At 39.5% G+C, this 19,206-nt stretch overlaps 1 protein-coding gene across 1 annotated transcript in view; it reads left to right on the top strand.

Annotated features, from left to right (window-relative positions):
- The window catches only part of LOC126416586 (uncharacterized), a 347,834-nt gene that overhangs the window by 275,654 nt on the left and 52,974 nt on the right, over positions 1–19,206 (top strand). Inside the window, exon 13 of the mRNA XM_050084338.1 lies at positions 10,945–11,082. Coding sequence (XP_049940295.1) covers positions 10,945–11,082 — 138 coding nt within the window. The remainder of the gene's footprint in view (positions 1–10,944; positions 11,083–19,206) is intronic.

Here is a 19,206-nt window from a genome sequence, read left to right as displayed (position 1 = left end):
ATCAGATATTTGATACGTGTCAAGTGTATTTTGCCAGATTCTACAAAGAGAATTGTCATTACGGACTTCTCAGTCCCTAAAACGAAAAGCAACGCAAAGGAAGCCTGGATCAAGCCTTAGCTTTTAGTCGATTTATTGTGGACCAATTTACATACACTGATTCACTCTAAAACATGTTGCATAAGAATTCAGCCTGGAAATGAACAGTTGAAAGTCAATGGGCATTCAATGACACCAAGCAAGCTATTCTAAATGCAAAGATTTTATACCATACTGACATAACATTAGATTTTGGCGTATTAATGGATGCTTCAACTGTGGGCTGGGTGCTTGCCTATGTCAGACTGTAATTATCTAAGTGAAATCTACATGGTGTCCCATAGCCATTCCAAGTCTAATTCTTTCCAATTCTGAAAGACCCTATACGACTGCAAGAATACTTTGTGGTCGTTCGTGCATTTAGAAAGCTCCACTATTATCTGAATGATCAACAAACAACTATGTACTGGGACCAACAAGCACTCAGTTTTCTGCCAACCTGTAAACAGTTGCATGCTAGGCTATTAGTATGCGCCCTAGCACAAATAAAAATAGTTTTAGGATCATCTGCATAAACGGAAAAGATAATCAAATACCAGATGCTTTATCATATCTTCTGGAAGGACTAGAACAAGACCTAATTTCGAAAGATCCAGCACATGAATTCCCCGTTATGTTAATCCTAGGTCATATACAATTTCAAATTCTGCAAGAGTATATTAAGACTGTAATTATTAGCTCAGAGGTGTTCTTCAATACATCACCAACTGATAAAATTGAATAACGAGAAGATACAAATGTATTACAGAATAGTTAATAATGTTTTATTCCACCAATGAATTGATAATCAGTGCATGTGTATTCCTGAGGGATATAAGCCTAACTTAGTATGGTACACACATTATGCTTGGTGTCACTTTGGAGTAATCAAGTGTGCCAATAAGATGAGGACATATTCATCTTGAAGTTGAAGCTCTTCTGTGCATAGTTGCTTACAAATAGATTTGTTTTGAAGGAGGTCTGCTTTGAGCAAAACACCATTTCTTATTTTTCTTGTTATTCTTGGAAGTTTGAGCGTCATCAATGGGTTTTATGATATATTCTTGTTACCACATACTGTGGACAGCCTGGATTTTATGTGATTTAATGCATGCTTTGTTTCAGAGTTCATCATTTTTGCTGGTTTCCTCATTTTCGAGGTCTGCACTGGGCGTGTCGCTGTTTACTAATAGCGACATGAAAAGTTACATATTGCAGGCCTTCACAGTGAACATAGTGGGGAAACTAGCAAAAATAATGAACTGTGAAACAAAATAATTGTAGTAAATTACATAAAAAAACAGGGAACCCACAGCATGTGGTAACAAGAAGATAGCATAAAACCTGATGATGCTGAGACATCAATGAAATGCAGTATGTGTGTGGAATAAAAAAAATAGGGGTCCTCTCCCCAAAAAAGAACTCTCTGATCACATAGTGCTACTTCTCTAGCCTTCATCGGAAAGTTCAGAAAATAATGGAACCATGCAATATTTCATAGAAAATGAAACCCAACAGTCGAGGTAGCGGAGGACTTAAGCATTCGATTGCACCGGATAATCCTCTTGCCATCGTATCTATGGACATTTTCACTCCGTTACCTCGTGCAAGATGTTATTTCAAGCACATACTAGCTGCTCTGGATATCTTCACTAAATATATTAAATTACACCCCATGAAAACGGCCATAGGTACACGAATTATCAAACGTCTGCTAAGTGATCACATTCCGTGAGTGGGCAAACTGTACGTTACTCTATCAGGTAATGCAACGAACTTTGCCTTGTAGGAGCAAAACCTTGACTTGAGGCGACATCGTGAAGATATTCACTTTGCTTTATCACCCAAAACTGAATCTGGTTGAACGAGTTTCCATGGGCTGATTCGTCTTATGAGGACTTACTGTCATAATTGACAGATATTAAGGATAGAATATCTGAGTAAATTAGAGGAAGTAGATAATAACTTGCTTCAGACGCCAACAAGTTGTATGCCAGCGGAACTGATGTTCAGAAGGAAAGGAAGAAACGAGTGGTCGAAACGATCACAAAGGTACCTAATGAAGAAGTACAATGGGAAGATGAAGTCAGAACTGTACTTCTCAAACTAACAGAGAAAGCAGGGAGAAGGAAGATACAATATGAACAGGACATAAAGAGATTTCAAAGCTTTCAGATAAGAGAAAACATATTGCTATGTACAAACTCGCATGCCTCGTTGTTACATAAACGAAATAAAAAGTGGCAACTGTTGTGTGTCGGTCTGTTTGAGGTACTGAGAATACCACATCCATGGTCATATTTGTTAGGACATCTTGAGACACCGGTGAAGGGATTCTACCGACTTTCAGCCAAAGAGTGTTATGCGTGTTGAAAGAGTAGAAATGAATTGTCTGTCGATAAGATTACAGATTTTTCTTAGCTGTAATAAAATACAGATACGTGTATCAGTTGTATTATAGTTCAATCATATTTAATTTTTTCAGCCATCGTTATGTGTGTTTTTATCTAGGAAGATGAACAATTCGTGAATCTTATTTGTAGTTTAATACTGGAGTCTGTATTAATGATATTTTTGTAGAGATAATTTGCAGTTTAGTAAGTAACATGTGACCATATGTTTCAGTGATTTTCAATGTTTGATGACATTATCACTGAATAATGTTAATAGAGATGATAAAATCGAATTCAGGTTATCTAGTTTAATTTAGTCAAGAGATTGCCCACTATTAGCAATTTCCTGCGTGGAAGATATACTTTTGAATTCATTTAACGGAATAACTGTCAAATAGAGACATTTCTCAAGGATACTTTTCATGCCTAACGATGACTCTCAAAGTATAGAGCTGTTGACAAAGAGTAGCCTGCTTCTGCTTGAAATATTTGTTGAAGTAGCTTTGAATTAACCTACTTCATTAAAAGCTTTTACAAGCTGATTCAGGTGATAAGTTGTGGGAGTTAATGAATTAAACCAGTCTCTGACCTGAGTCAGATTTTGATGCAGTAGTCATATACCTTTGTACATAATACATGAGATCTCGAACATCCAACTGGGGAAAAAAGGCCATTTTCTAACCAATGACAATAAACTGTTGTGTGAACTATACTCACATAATGAAAATATACGTTTGCAATGTTATGGGTGAATCCATAAATATGTAGACATGAACAGCGGAAATTTCCTGTTAAATAGTGGAACTTCATTTACCCTTCAAACTACGCAGTAATTATCATTGTCACTGAGAAGTACACGAGCACATTTATTGTAGTGGCAAAGATTTAGTACCGTCAGAGGACCAAGGACAACCACTTGTAATCTCCCCTCTTCTTCCTGGTTCCAGCTATTGTCCACAATAAGCAAAGCCTTTTATGAAAAATTTGAGTGGAGCGAATATTACAGTAAACTTTATAGTTTACTTAGGTTTTCATGTACAGTTTGCTCCAGTTCTCCTTGTCTAGGGGTCTGATTCTTGAAGCTGAAACTATCACGTTTCATGTCCTCATAGTTGAATTGATCTAAATAAATTTGAAGATTGTTGTTGCAGAATTTTTGTTTTTACGTTAATATATTTTCTCAAATTTTAGAATATCACACAGAATTTTGATTTTTCGCATTAACAAAGCCGAAATTACATTGTTCGCACAAAAATACGTCCGCTGCCATCAGACGCGTGTTTATGACCCTCACACACTGCGGACATGACCATATTCCAAAGGGTTTACAATGTTTCTTAAGAAATGAATTTCTACTAGCTCCTGGTACGTTGTTACTTTCTATTATTATGTCATAAATGAATCAAGAAGTAAATCTAGTAACCAGTACAGTATTGCGTAAATAATAATAGAAGTTTTAAGTGTGCCAGTAGTTTGTAATTTCAAATGTTTCTAAAAAAATAATTTTAACTGGACATTCAGGACTAGCACTTATCGATTATAACGTCGATACTAAAGCATTTTATAAAGTGATTTATTTTCATGAATTTTTGCTTTAGATTAGATTAGATTATTTTTTCGTTCCATAGATCTGTGCTGAGGAGATCCTCGTGGATGTGGAACATGTAAATTTTTTAAATTTTTTTTAAAGCTGAAATAACAATACTAATGGTATGAATATATACAATACATCATTAGTTTCTATTAAAAATTCGTCAGTGGAGTAGAAGGAGTTGGCCACTAGTGAGTCTTTCAGGCTCCTTTTAAACTGATCTTTATTTGTAACTAAATTTTTTATGTTTGCTGGCAAATTATTGAAGATGAGTGTTCCTTTTTGAACTAAAGTAAGTGCTTTTAAGTCCTTGTGCAGATCATTTTTGTTCCTAGTATTGTATGTATCAATTGAGCTGTTTGTTGGAAAAAGAGATATATTATTTAGGACAAATTTCACTAAGGAGTAAATATACTGAGAGGCAGTAGTTAGTATACCCAGTTCGTTGAAGAGGTTTCTACAGGATGTCCGTGAATTAACTCCACAAACAATACGTATTACACACTTTTGGACTCTGAAAACTTTTGTTTGACTTGAAGAGTTACCCCAAAATATTATACCATATGCCATTATGGAATGAAAGTAGGCAAAGTATGCAAGCTTTTTCATTTTTATGTCGCCTATGTCTGCTAACACTCGAATTGCAAATATAGATTTGTTAAGGCGTTTCTGCAGTTCTGTGGTGTGCTCCTTCCAACTGAATTTGTTATCAAGTTGTAATCCCAGGAATTTAAGACTGTCAACCTCTTCTATCTGCTCTTCTTCATACTTTATGCATATGCCGGGTGGAAACGTCTTAAGGTTCTGAATTGCATATAGTGAGTCTTTTCGAAGTTTAATGTCAGTTAGTTGGCTTTAAATCATTTATTAATATCCATGAAAATATCATTAGCAGATCCTTCTAGAACTACACTTGACATACTATTTATTGAAACTTGTGTCATCTGCAAACAAAACGAACTCTGCTTCTGGCAATGTAACTGATGAGAGAGCATTAATGTAGACAAGAAAAAGCAATGGCCCTAAGATGGATCCTTGTGGGACACCACATGTAATTTCTTCCCATTCTGATGATGACGGATGACTTAATTCACTAGTCCCTTGCACTGACACCCTTTGTTTCCTGTTTGCGAGGTATGACTTGAACCATTTTGCAGCACTGCCTGTGACACCATAGAATTCTAATTTATTTAAAAGGATGTCATGATTCACACAATCGAATGCCTTTGACAAATCACAGAAAATACCTGCTGCTTGTAACTTGTTATTTAATGAATTAAGTACATTGGAAATGTAACATACTGTGTATAAAATGAAAGGCTTCAGAAACCCAACTGTGATAACACTGACCTGTCCAAATTTCTAAAGCATGATACTAATGTCGACAACTACTGTTCAGGAAAAGTAATGCTAGAGGAGGATGTCCCATTACACTGACAGTTGCGGAAGTCATCTGCAGGGCTCAAATGACAAATGATAAAATGTCATTGTTCTTTTAGGAGTTACCCGAGTTAGATCCAGACTTGGCTGTTTTTGTAATATACTTATCCGGAATCTCACAATTCAGAGCGGACACGAGATGGAAAAACGTTTGTGCTAACCTCGTTTTCTCCCGGGAATTAGCCGTTAAAGAGTACTGGCGTGTGTACGACCAGTTTCACGTCAACAACACGCCACTGCCGGCAGTGCCGCGCTCCCAGGGTGTGACGTCAGCTCCCCCATGCCCGGGGACCAGTCGTGCGTCCTGCACTGCCCCGCCAGCCAGCCACGCGTGCTCTGCTGCCGACAGGGACTCCTCTCAACTGCCTGCTTGGACACCGTCTCCACACCGAGACCACACATACCATTACAACAGATGTCTTAATTTTGCGCGTCGGAGTCGATCATTCTGACTCCACTAATGATATGAACAAATATTATATACAAACTAATTAAAGCTCTTTAGTATTGCAATGTGTACAAAATGATTTCCTAATACCAGATAACGCTATAGCGATTGTTTCGTTACTACAAAGTACCCAAACGAACATATTGCAGTAGCAAAATTTCCGTGACTATTGATAAATGTTAAAACATCACTGTCTAGCTCAGAACATCCTCATTTGTAAATTGTTCAATGGGAAAAAGGTGCGAATGACTATGTTTCACGTTTTCCTTCGAACCCTTCACAAGAATGGGAGAGCTTCTTTGTTATTAACCCTTTATTTGGCAAATGATGAAAATAAAAACAAAACAAAAAATTCAGTGCTAATATTTATTTATTATGCTTAAAGAAATACAATTCAGTCAGTTTTAGAAATTTTTGACAAAAATTATGAAAATTATGAAATGTTGCTTACAAGCAACATTGCCAGCAGTAGACCACATTTATACATATTATAGAATAAAAAATGTTTGCCAATAACCTCAAGCAAAAGGTTTCCTGTACGTGAATAATTTAATTTATAATCACAATTATGCATTCCTGCTGTGTAATAGAATTGTTTCATTTTCCCTTCTAGTTCTTCTTGCAATGGAATTTTTGGAAACAAATGGGCAATAACGACAACGACCTATGGGACCGTATACAGGCCAATGCTCCATATTATCAAATTGGACGTCTTGAGTAACAGTCGGAGCTGTTGGCTTCCTCCTCTTCTTTTGTGGTGGTGTTATGTCTATTGAGGGACTTCCTACTTTCCTATTCCCTGAAAACATCAAACCATTGGCAATATCTGCCCTGAATGACTTCAGTGAGGTCTTCTTGTCCAGAGATTCTCTTCGAAATACCAACCAGGCATTTACAACACTCAGATTTAGCCTAAATCCAAACAATTTCATGTACCAACACCTAGTTTTCATTGGTACTCAGTAGAGCTATATCAGCATACCAGCAAGATCAACTCCTCCCATATGCTTGTTGTACTGACGTACAATACTGGGACAGGGCACATCAATTCTTCTTTTTTCATTGCTGTCCCATCATTTTACTGTTGAGAGTGGTTGGACACCACAAAATGAGCTTGCAAGTCTCACGATTTTATTGTTCTGAATATCCGCCATAAGCATATATAATATACTAATGGCACATGTCCCAACTATGGGCAATGTTGCTCACAGGCAACATAAAAGTTTTATACTGTTTAAGTAATTCAAAACAATATTAGATTGAAATATTTCTGCTGTAAACTCACCTCTGGGTATTTCTTGAAGAAAATCTGCTAAGATTACTGCCAATTTATTGAAATCCACTCTTTCAGAATCAAAATAAGACACCCCTGTTGCTCACATCAGGAGATCTCTGTAACACCACTGCACAAACTGCCATCTCGCGTGGAAAACCTTGAACTATTACAACAACTGGCATTCGCAGTGTGTAAAGGAACTTTGCCTGGAGGCAACAATGCCAGTAAAAGGCATTGGGGAGTGTTTGTTGTCCCATAAGGCCAACGTAAATTTGATGTTGCTTGAGAGCAAAACTTCCAAATAAAGGGTTAAAATACCATGACCATACTTACTGCTTAAAATGCAAATGTAATATTCAATCATGACCGAAATGTAGCACGATATTGGCAGCTACTTCACAGGCTGCAAAAATTGTCCTAAGCAGCCAATCAGCGACATTCAGTAATAACTATAAGGTCAATGCACGAATTTGGAACACGGTACAGTCCTTGGTGGTGGCAAAATTTTCAATAATCAAAATTATGTTACGCACTTTCTCTTTATATTAGTCATTGGCAAATTAATGCATGCTTATCTGTATTTTATTTATTGGCAAATGAAGGCATGCTTGGTGCTACGTACCCACAACGACAACTACCGATTCTGTAATGTGTGAAGTTCTGTTCCATTGTGTCATAAGAGTATTAAATTGACTGCGAGAGAGGTAGAGGCTTTTGGTCTGTAGCACTACTCTGGGGAGATTATCATTGTTTGTCTTGAGCAAGGAGCGAAGAGTGTAAGAAACGCATTGTTGGCTGCAGCAACTGATATTTTTCCGGTTATCGAAAATCAGATAAGTTTCAACCACACAAATGGTGTTAAATATTTTCTATCCCTCTATGAGCTATTAACTACGGAAGAGGCTGCAAATATTGCCAGAAGCAGCCAAAGACATTCAATTTTTCAGCATGAAAAGGTACGATTTAGTATTCTTCAACCAGATGCAGATTCATCCAATGGACGCATTGAACGGTCGAATCTGCACGCATGACCATTAAATCTTTAGGAATCATTGTTGTCCTGCTTCTGGTACATAATATCTTGCATCCGCCGGAAACTATCGTCAAAATTTCATCAAATAGGGGTACTTGCACTCGTATAGACTCTGCTCATTCTATGGGGACAGATAAAGCGGACTTTTTAGATTACAGCTGCACTAAATTTTTCCAGCATCGTCGCTGGGGAACCACGAGGCTCTACTGAAAAGGGTTCAACGACTTACGGCACTTTGAACTATTAGTGAAGCTACTTACTGATATCGTTGTTTCATTAATTAAATCAGTGCTCATTAACTAATATGTAATGAAAGATCTAAAGAACTTCCAGTTCTAAATGTAAACCATGAACCAAAAAAATCTTTGAATAAGATGTCCTTAAATAAATAAGTATATATTTTATCCTCATCGTGTTAAAATCCCTACTCCCTTACAATTTTTATTAAATGCGAAAGTAACTTTGTCCGTTAGATTTTTATGACTTGTCCGCCAAACCGAGTTCGATAAAATTTGGTTTGGAGAGCTTCAAACCTGAGGAAAAACATTCTCAAAGAGGAAACGTAAGTCCTATGTAGGCAAACAGAGATTTGGTACTGGTCCTCTTGTCCTCACTGGAGGGAGCCTGTAGATCATGTACTGATTAAATAAGTGAAATTAAGCTGAGCATTGGTTTTACGTCTTTGAAATAAGATTTATTTTACTTGTCTTTCTGAAAGTGGAACACGCCCGTATTTTAGACGGTGGCAGTCGGATTGAGAATGTTCCCCATAATGAGATACGTTTTAGTGTACCAGTGCTGAATCATGGGCAGTACAGGGAGTACTAATTGATCCATTTTTAGTATATGGTGGATATTTTCAATGCAGGGATTCCTCAGCCATTAATATTAGCCACTAATAATGGTGCTACCACCATAGCAGGATGTAGTAACTTAAAAGAACTGAAGTTTTTGTTCAAGTAGAAACCTTCATGTGGTTTGCTGTGAGGCTGCCATGTATTTACGGCATCTTAACAGTTTATGTGAAGAAATAAACCTTTTACATAAAGTGTCAGGAAGGTGTACATAATGTTTTGTAAAACTTCTAGAGATAATTTTATACAACTATCATCGCTATGGTATGTAAATTTAATTTACATTATTCTTCAGTTCGTTCTATTTACTCATATTTTATATTAAATTTTTCGTACCTCTTTAGCTTGTTTGTTGATATTTAACTATAACTGAAAAGTTTATTTGACACTACAATCATGAAGTCACGGTCACAGTATATATTTTTTCTTTAAAAAGAAAGGGTTACATTACCGGTGTCAACAAATTACGTCGTCATTTTCAAATGTAAAAACTTCAGTTGGAGAATATATAATGGGAGAAGTGTGTCAGTTCTACATGAACATATATTACCTGCATCGATAGCTGAGTGATGCAGGCACGGTAGCTCACCGTGTTCGGTCAGAGGGTTAGCTACTTCCTGTAATAAAAAACTGAGTGAACGGCTCAACAAAGAACCTAACTGGGTGTCATTGTACGTCTGCCCTGAACAAATCCCACGAACAATATAGAACAAAATGAGATCAACAACAAAAAAGTGGTCAGTGAGACGTTATGCCATGCTAACGGGCCCGGGTTCATTTCCCGGTTGGGTCGGAGATTTCTCTCCGCTCAGGGACTGGGTGTTGTGTTGCCTTCGTCATCATCATCTCATCCCCATCGATGTGTAAATCGCCAAAGTGGCTTCAACTCAAAAGACTTGCACATGGCAACCAGTGTACCCGATGGGAGGCCCTAGCCGTACGACATTTCATTTCGTGAAAGTACATTGTGTTTTGAGATTCTTCTTTCGGAACATAGTAAAACCATGTGCTGCATTCGACATGGAAACTTGCTCTGCTTGATACGCCAACGAATTGTGAATATATATCAGCCATACAACTGTTGTGTCAGAGTAGGCCACATTGCAGGAATTCTTGGCAAATTTCACCATGGTGTAGTTTTTATCTATTTTACTTTAGGACATGGAATGAACATTTGGGCAAGCATAGGCACAACTTGCAGTGACTTGGTTGTGCCACCATTGCCTCAGTTGCCTGGTGTCATTATTTCTTGTAATTTTTGTCAGATGTATGGTCATAATTCTCATTATATATTATCCAATTGATGTTTTTACATTTGAAAATGACCACGTAGTTCGTTGAAACTGGTAATGTAACCCTTTCCTTTTAAAAAAAATCTATATACTGTGGCTTTGGATTCACTATTGTAGTGTCAAATAAATTTTAAATTATATTTTAGTCACACTCCTTATGACAATCATGTCAGAATACAGAATAACTGAAAATATTCTTATGTCCTTACTTTCTAGCACCTTAAACACCAAATGAATTCAACTATCCATAAATTATGTGCCAATGTGGATGTAATTTGTTGCCCTGTAGTGTTCCATTTGTCACACAGATACTACATTTTCACGAGTTCTGTTAACTATGACTGAAAATGATGGACTGTAAGCAATTTAATATAATTAATCTACAGTATTATAACATGTAGCCATAATGCTTTCCTACTATTGGTTGTTGGTAAAAACAGTTTTGTAACCACAGCCGTCAATTCAAACGGTAAGGAGTTTTGTTTTCTGTCTTTTGAGTCATTACATTCATTGTGTCTAAAGTAAAATAAATGTTCCAGCATGTGACTCAAGAAATTACGGAGCATCTTGTCGCCAACGTTGTGGGAAATGCAAAGACGATGAACCTTGTGACCAGTACACAGGGATATGTTACACTGGATGCTATGACGGATTTTATCCACCATTTTGTCAGCAGAGTAAGTACAAATATCAAAAACCAAGTTTATTTGCAGCTATCAATGGAGCTGTTCCGTACAGCATAATTTTGTGTTTCTTTTTATTGTGATGTCTGAACTTCAATCTACTTAAAGATTTGCTGTTACAGTATGATAGCATTTTTAAAAATTAGTAAGAACTTCACATATTTTGCATGAACAGGGGTTGCATTTACTGATAACTGAATGGTTAGTTATTGCCCCATTTACATTGTCACTAGTGTGCTCCACAAATTTAAATTACTTCCGGCTGCCTCAAACACTATATTGGCAATCGTGCTTTCCTTTAAACTGCTACAATGATGAATTTAGTAACCACTAAGTGAGTGTAGCAGTGGTCAGTTTATATCAGGACTTGTATAGCATTAAACTGAATAGTATCATTATTAACTTTACATTCGTGTTTGGCTATAAACGATTTGCTTGTATCTCTCTGACATCATTCCACATCTACATACATATAGATATTCCACAAACCACCGTACGGTGCGTGCCGAAGGGTACCCTGTACCACTACTAGGCATTTCATTTCCTGTTCCACTCGCAAACAGAGCGAGGGGGAAAGCGACTGTCTATATGTCTTCCGGCATAAGAAGTCAGCCTCATTCTGCCAACGGCCTTGTCAAAGAGGGCGGAGGAGCGGATAGAGGTTCAGGGCACTCTCTTGTCCTAGGGGTGGGAAATTGCCCCTAAAGGCGGAAGAATCAGCAATGATCAGCGACATGAGGATGCAGAAGGCAATGGAAACCACTGCATTAAAGACACGTAACGTGTATCCACAGGACATGTGGCCTGTAATTGAAGAAGTGTCATGATGATCTCTCCATTGACAAAAGATTCCCGAATAGTCCCCCATTCGGATCTCCGGGAGGGGACTGCCAAGGGGGAGGTTACCATGAGAAAAAGATTGAATTATCAACGAAAGGATAATGTTCTACGAGTTGGGGCGTGGAATGTCAGAAGCTTGAACATGGTAGGGAAACTAGAAAATCTGAAAAGGGAAATGCAAAGGCTCAATCTAGATATAGTAGGGGTCAGCGAAGTGAAGTGGAAAGAAGACAAGGATTTCTGGTCAGATGAGTATCGGGTAATATCAACAGCAGCAGAAAATGGTAAAACAGGTGTAGGATTCGTTATGAAGAGGAAGGTAGGGTAGAGGGTGTGTTACTGTGAACAGTTCAGTGACCGGGTTGTTCTAATCAGAATCGACAGCAGACCAACACCGAGAACGATAGTTCAGGTATACATGCCGACTTCGCAAGCTGAAGATGAACAGATAGAGAAAGTGTATGAGGATATTGAAAGGGTAATGCAGTATGTAAAGGGGGACGAAAATCTAATAGTCATGGGCGACTGGAATGCAGATGTAGGGGAAGGAGTAGAAGAAAAGGTTACAGGAGAGTATGGGCTTGGGGCAAGGAATGAAAGAGGAGAAAGACTAATTGAGTTCTGTAACAAGTTTCAGCTAGTAATAGCGAATACCCTGTTTAAGAATCACAAGAGAAGGAGGTATACTTGGAAAAGGCCGGGAGATACGGGAAGATTTCAATTAAATTACATCATGGTCAGACAGAGATTCCGAAATCAGATACTGGATTGTAAGGCGTACCCAGGAGCAGATACAGACTCAGATCACAATATAGTAGTGATGAAGAGTAGGCTGAAGTTCAAGACATTAGTCAGGAAGAATCAATACGCAAAGAAGTGGGATACGGAAGTACTAAGGAATCACGAGATACGTTTTAAGTTCTCTAACGCTATAGATACAGCAATAAGGAATAGCGCAGTAGGCAGTACAGTTGAAGAGGAATGGACATCTCTAAAAAGGGCCATCACAGAAGTTGGGAAGGACAACATAGGTACAAAGAAGGTAGCTGCGAAGAAACCATGGGTAACAGAAGAAATACTTCAGTTGATTGATGAAAGGAGGAAGTAATAACATGTTCCGGGAAAATCAGGAATACAGAAATACAAGTAGCTGAGGAATAAAATAAATAGGAAGCGCAGGGAAGCTAAGACGAAATGGCTGCAGGAAAAATGTGAAGACATCGAAAAAGATATGATTGTCGGAACGACAGACTCAGCATACAGGAAAGTCAAAACAACCTTTGGTGACATTAGAAGCAACGGTGGTAACATTAAGAGTGCAACAGGAATTCCACTGTTAAATGCAGAAGAGAGAGCAGATAGGTGGAAAGAATACATTGAAAGCCTCTATGGGGGTGAAGATTTGTCTGATGTGATAGAAGAAGAAACAGGAGTCGATTTAGAAGAGATAGGGGATCCAGTATTAGAATCGGAATTTAAAAGGGCTTTGGAGGACTTACGGTCAAATAAGGCAGAAGGGAGAGATAACATTCCATCAGAATTTCTAAAATCATTGGGGGAAGTGGCAACAAAACCACTATTCACGTTGGTGTGTAGAATATATGAGTCTGGCGATATACCATCTGACTTTCGGAAAAGCATCATCCACACAATTCCGAAGACAGCAAGAGCTGACAAGTGCGAGAATTATCGCACAATCAGCTTAACAGCTCATGCATCGAAGCTGCTTACAAGAATAATATACAGAAGAATGGAAAAGAAAACTGAGAATGCGCTAGGTAACGATCAGTTTGGCTTTAGGAAAAGTAAAGGGACGAGAGAGCAGTTCTGACGTTACGGCTAATAATGGAAGCAAGGCTAAAGAAAAATCAAGACACTTTCATAGGATTTGTCGACCTGGAAAAAGCGTTCGACAATATAAAATGGTGCAAGCTGTTCGAGATTCTGAAAAAAGTAGGGGTAAGCTATAGGGAGAGACGGATCATATACAATATGTACAACAAACAAGAGGGAATAATAAGAGTGGACGATCAAGAACGAAGTGCTCGTATTAAGAAGGGTGTAAGACAAGGCTGTAGCCTTTCGCCCCTACTCTTCAATCTGTACATCGAGGAAGCAATGATGGAAATCAAAGAAAGGTTCAGGAGTGGAATTAAAATACAAGGTGAAAGGATATCAATGATACGATTCGCTGATGACATTGCTATCCTGAGTGAAAGTGAAGGAGAATTAAATGATCTGCTGAACGGAATGAACAGTCTAATGAGTACACAGTATGGTTTGAGAGTAAATCGGAGAAAGACGAAAGTAATGAGAAGTAGCAGAAATGAGAACAGCGAGAAACTTAACATCAGGATTGATGGTCACGAAGTCAATGAAGTTAAGGAATTCTGCTACCTAGGCAGTAAAATAACCAATGACGGACGGAGCAAGGAGGACATCAAAAGCAGACTCGCTATGGCAAAAAAGACATTTCTGGCCAAGAGAAGTCTACTAATGTCAAATACCGGCCTTAATTTGAGGAAGAAATTTCTGTGGATGTACGTCTGGAGTACAGCATTGTATGGTAGTGAAACATGGACTGTGGGAAAACCGGAACAGAAGAGAATCGAAGCATTTGAGATGTGGTGCTATAGACGAATGTTGAAAATTAGGTGGACTGATAAGGTAAGGAATGAGGAGGTTCTATGCAGAATCTGAGAGGAAAGGAACATGTGGAAAACACTGATAAGGAGAAGGGACAGGATGATAGGACGTCTGCTAAGACATGAGGGAATGACTTCCATGGTACTAGAGGGAGCTGTAGGGGGCAATAACTGTAGAGGAAGACAGAGATTGGAATACGTCAAGCAAATAATTGAGGACGTAGGTTGCAAGTGCTACTCTGAGATGAAGAGGTTAGCACAGGAAAGGAATTCGTGGCGGGCCGCATCAAACCAGTCAGTAGACTGATGACCAAAAAAAAAAAAAAACTGCGCTATCGATTCAGAAGTATTGTTCTAGTGTCTGAGCTCAGTACCAAGACGGGACTGGTGAGAGGGAAATTATTGTGGAACATAAACACATGCATTCTTAAGTCTTATCTTCGTGGTCATTACGCGTAATGTATGTTGGTGTCAGTAGCTTCGAATGCCGGTTCTCTAAATTTTCTCAATAATGTTTCTCAAAAAGAACGTCGCCTTCTCTCCAGGGACTCCCAGTTGAGATTTCCGTAACACTTATGTATTGTTCGAACTTTGCGCTAGCAACTCTAACAGACCGCTTACAAACTGCTTCGATATCTTCCTTCCATCCGACCTCGTATGGATCCCAAACACTCGAGCAGTACTCAAGAATAGGTCGCACCAGCGTCCTGTATGCGGTCTCCTTTACAGGTGAACCACTCGTTCCTAAATTTCTCCCAAAAAATCGAAGTCGACCATTCGCCTTCTGCACCACAATTGACATCGCTTTGCAGCGTTACGTCCAGATATTTAAACGACTTGATTGTGTCGTGTAGGATACTAGTAATACTTTTGCCCGAACATTACAGGTTCTTCCTTCCTACTCATCCGCATTAACTTAACGTTTTTCCACAATCAGTGCTAGATGCCATTAATTACATCAACCAGAAATTTTGCCTAAGTCGTGTATCTTTCTACAGTCATGCAACGACGGCACCTAACCGTACAGCACAGCATCATCGGGTAACAACCACAGTTCCATGCCCACCCTGCCAGCGGAATCATTTGTGTGTGTAGAGGACAACAGCAGTGCTATCACACTTCCCTGGGGCACCCCTGGCGATACTCTTATCTCTGATGAACACTTGCCATCGAGGACAATTACTACTTAACGAGTGTTCGAGCTACTCAGTTATATCTGCGAATTTTTTCCGTATACTCGTACCTTTGTTAACAGCCTGTAATGGGACACCGTGTCAAATGCTTTCCAGAAATCTAGAGGTATGGAATCTGCCTGTTGCCGTTCATCCATTGTTCCCAGTATACCATATGAGAAAAGGGCAAGTTGAGTTTCGCACGAGCGATGCTTTCTAAAACCATGCTGATTCGTGGACATAAGCTCGTCAGTCTCAAGAAATTTTGTCGTATTCGAATTGAGAATACCTGCTGGGTCTCTGCAGCAGACCGAAGTTATGGATTTGTAATTTTGCGGTTCCGTTCTTATATCCTTCTTATAGGTTGGAGTCACCTGTGCTTTTTCCAGTCCCTTGGGGCTTTGTGTTGGGCGGGAGATTCACACAAAATGCAGGCTAGGTAAGGGACCAATGCCGTAGAGTACTCTTAGTAAAACCGAACTAGGTTTCCACCCGTACCCGGTCATTTATTTGCTTTCAGATTTTTAAGTTGTTTCTCTAGGTCAGGGACGCATATTTCTATGCCTTCCATAAGGGAGTCTGTCCTATGATCAAATGACGGTATGTTTGTACGATTCTCCTGTGTGAAAGATTTCTCGAACATGAGATTTAAAACATCAGCTTTCGTGTTGCGATCTTCAACTGCCAAACCAGACTGGTCAACAAGGGACTGAAAGAAGCCGCAGACACTTTCTGCTCCTGACTCTCACTGTTTATGTATCATTCTTTCTTATAGAAACACCGAGTTAGAACTGTCTTTTGCCCGCCCAATAGAACACGAGCATTATTGGGAAGTGAGAAAGATAATCTCGGCTTGCGGAAGGCTGGAATATACCAGATTTTCTATCAGTGTGGACAGACAGTGAGCACTATCGAAGATCGCTGCTGAGAACGTCAAAGCCACACACGACTGAAGTATCCTAACAAGTTGGTGGTCGCAGAGCACTGTTTGCCCGAAGAACACGAGATGGATTACGAGCGTTCCAAGATCTTGGCCCAGACTTCTAAATGCTGGGACAGCGTTGTCAGAGAAGCCATCGAAATCAGCAGCAGAGAGGATCTCATCAACCGAGACTGCGGTTTAATCTTAGCAAGGCATGGGAGCCAGCACTGAAAATAATTAAGGAGACACGATGTGGCGAGCAGGGAGGATGTAGCAGCTACAGCGACGCAGCCACAGACGTCGGCGCCTGCGTCCTCGCGACTGCCGACGCGCGGCTGCGGGCGCGGACCGCGGCGAGAACGGCCTGTGGGGGTGGGGGGATAATATAAGGCGGCCGCCCGCCCTCAGGAGCTCCGTTCGCCAGCGCACCTGACGAAGGCGACGTGTGCGAGCGCCGAAATATTGTGCCCGGTGGACATTATGAAGTGGCAGTACATCCGTGGACTCTTCGACCAACAAATACGCCGGAAGAAACTGAAGAATCACAAGTTTCTGATATTTTGTTCTGCACACACGAGTGCTAGCTGCGCAGTGTGTTTTTGTGATTACTTCAAAAATGGTTCAAATGGCTCTGAGCACTATGGGACTCAACTGCTGTGGTCATCAGTCCCCTAGAACGTAGAACTAATTAAACCTAACTAACCTAAGGACATCACACACATCCATGCCCGAGGCAGGATTCGAACCTGCGACCGTAGCAGCAGCACGGCTCCGGACTGGAGCGCCTAGAACCGCACGACCACCACGGCCGGCCTGTGATTACTTGGAGAGTATTTTACGTACGACATACAAAAATATTTAGTAGAATCCTTAGTAAATACGTTACTTTCCTCACTCAAGCTATCCTTGATATTTGTGGAAACATCAAGCTAAATTCACGATATTTATTTTTAAAGGACATGATATTCGCTGTTGACTGTAAAAATTATTTATTTAACAGCTGTCATTTTGGCCTTAAGCTCATTATCAAGTGGTATTGCAAAAGGTAAAAAATGCAACAACAACGATGAAGCACAGAGTGCATGTACAGAATTGGTGCCAAGTATACCGTGACGCATTACAATTATCTTCATATCATCGGAAAATTGAACAGTGTTAGGAATCTCTATGACAGCTACACGTTGTGTAAGACGTGTACTTTTTTTTTTGAGTCATCAGTCTTCAGAATGGTTTCGTGCGGCCTGCTGCGAATTCCTGTCCTGCACCAACCTCTTCACCTCAGAGTAGCACTTGCAGTCTACGTCCTCAATTATTTGCTGGATGTGTTCCAATCTCTGTCTTGCTCTACAGCTTTTGCATTCTACAGCTCACTCTTCTTATTCTCTCCTCGCTCTTGTACCTACTTTATATTACCCGTCTCTCCCTATAGCTTACCCCTATTTTTCTCGGAATTTCGAACATCTTGCACCATTTTACAGTGTTGAGCGCCTTTTGCACGTCGAGAAATTCTATGAACGTGTATTGATTCTATCTTTAGTCTTGCATCCATTATCAACAGCAAGTTCAGAATTGCCTCTCTGGTGCCTTTACATTTTCTAAAGCCGAACTGGTCATCATCTAACACATCGTCAATTTTCTTTTCCAATCATCTGTATATTATTCTTGTCTGAAACTTGGATGCCGTAGCTGTTAAGCTAGTTGTGCCATAATTCTCGCACATGTCAACTCTTGCAGTCCTTGGAATTATGTGGATGACATTTTTTCGAATGCCACATGGTGTGTCGACAAACTCATCACTTTACACACTAAATTATGATGGAATGTTACCCATCCCTTCTACCTTCTTCGATCTTAAGTCCTCCAAAGCTGTTTCAAATTCTGATACTAATACTGGATGTCCTATCTCTTCTAAATCGGATACTGTGCTTCTTCTATCACATCAGACATATCTTCCCCCTCATAGAGGCCTTGAAAGTACTCTTTCTACGTATTCGCTCTGTCCTCTGCATTTAACAGTGGAATTCTCGTTGCACTACCTTTACTTTTTTTTGTCACCGGAGTTTGTTTTGAGTTTACTGTATGCTGAGTTCCTCCGACAATCATTTCTTTTCCTATTTCTTCACATTTTTCATGCAGCCGTTTCGTCTTAGCTTCCCTACACTTCCTATATATTTCATTCCGCGGTGACTTGTACGTACTTCTGTATTCCTGAACTTCCGTGAACATTTCTGTACTTCCTTCTTTCATCAATCAACTGAAGCATTTCTTCTGTTACGCATGGTTTCTTCGCAGTTACCTTCTGTGTAACGGTGTTTCTCTCTCCATCTTCTGTGATTTTCATTTTTGAAGATCTCCGTTCCTTTTCAACTGTACTGGCTATTCAGCTGTTCCTTATTGTTGTTTCTATAACTTTAGAGAACTTCAAGCACATCTCGTCATTCCTTACTACTTCTGTATCCCACTTCTTTGCGTATTGATTCTTCCTGACTAACCTCTTTAACCTCATCCTTCTCTCCATCACTACTATATTGCGATCTGA

The sequence above is a fragment of the Schistocerca serialis genome, chromosome 8 (genome assembly GCF_023864345.2).
Source record: "Schistocerca serialis cubense isolate TAMUIC-IGC-003099 chromosome 8, iqSchSeri2.2, whole genome shotgun sequence".
NCBI lineage: Eukaryota > Metazoa > Arthropoda > Insecta > Orthoptera > Acrididae > Schistocerca > Schistocerca serialis.
This window is presented reverse-complemented; position numbering and strand designations above follow the sequence as displayed.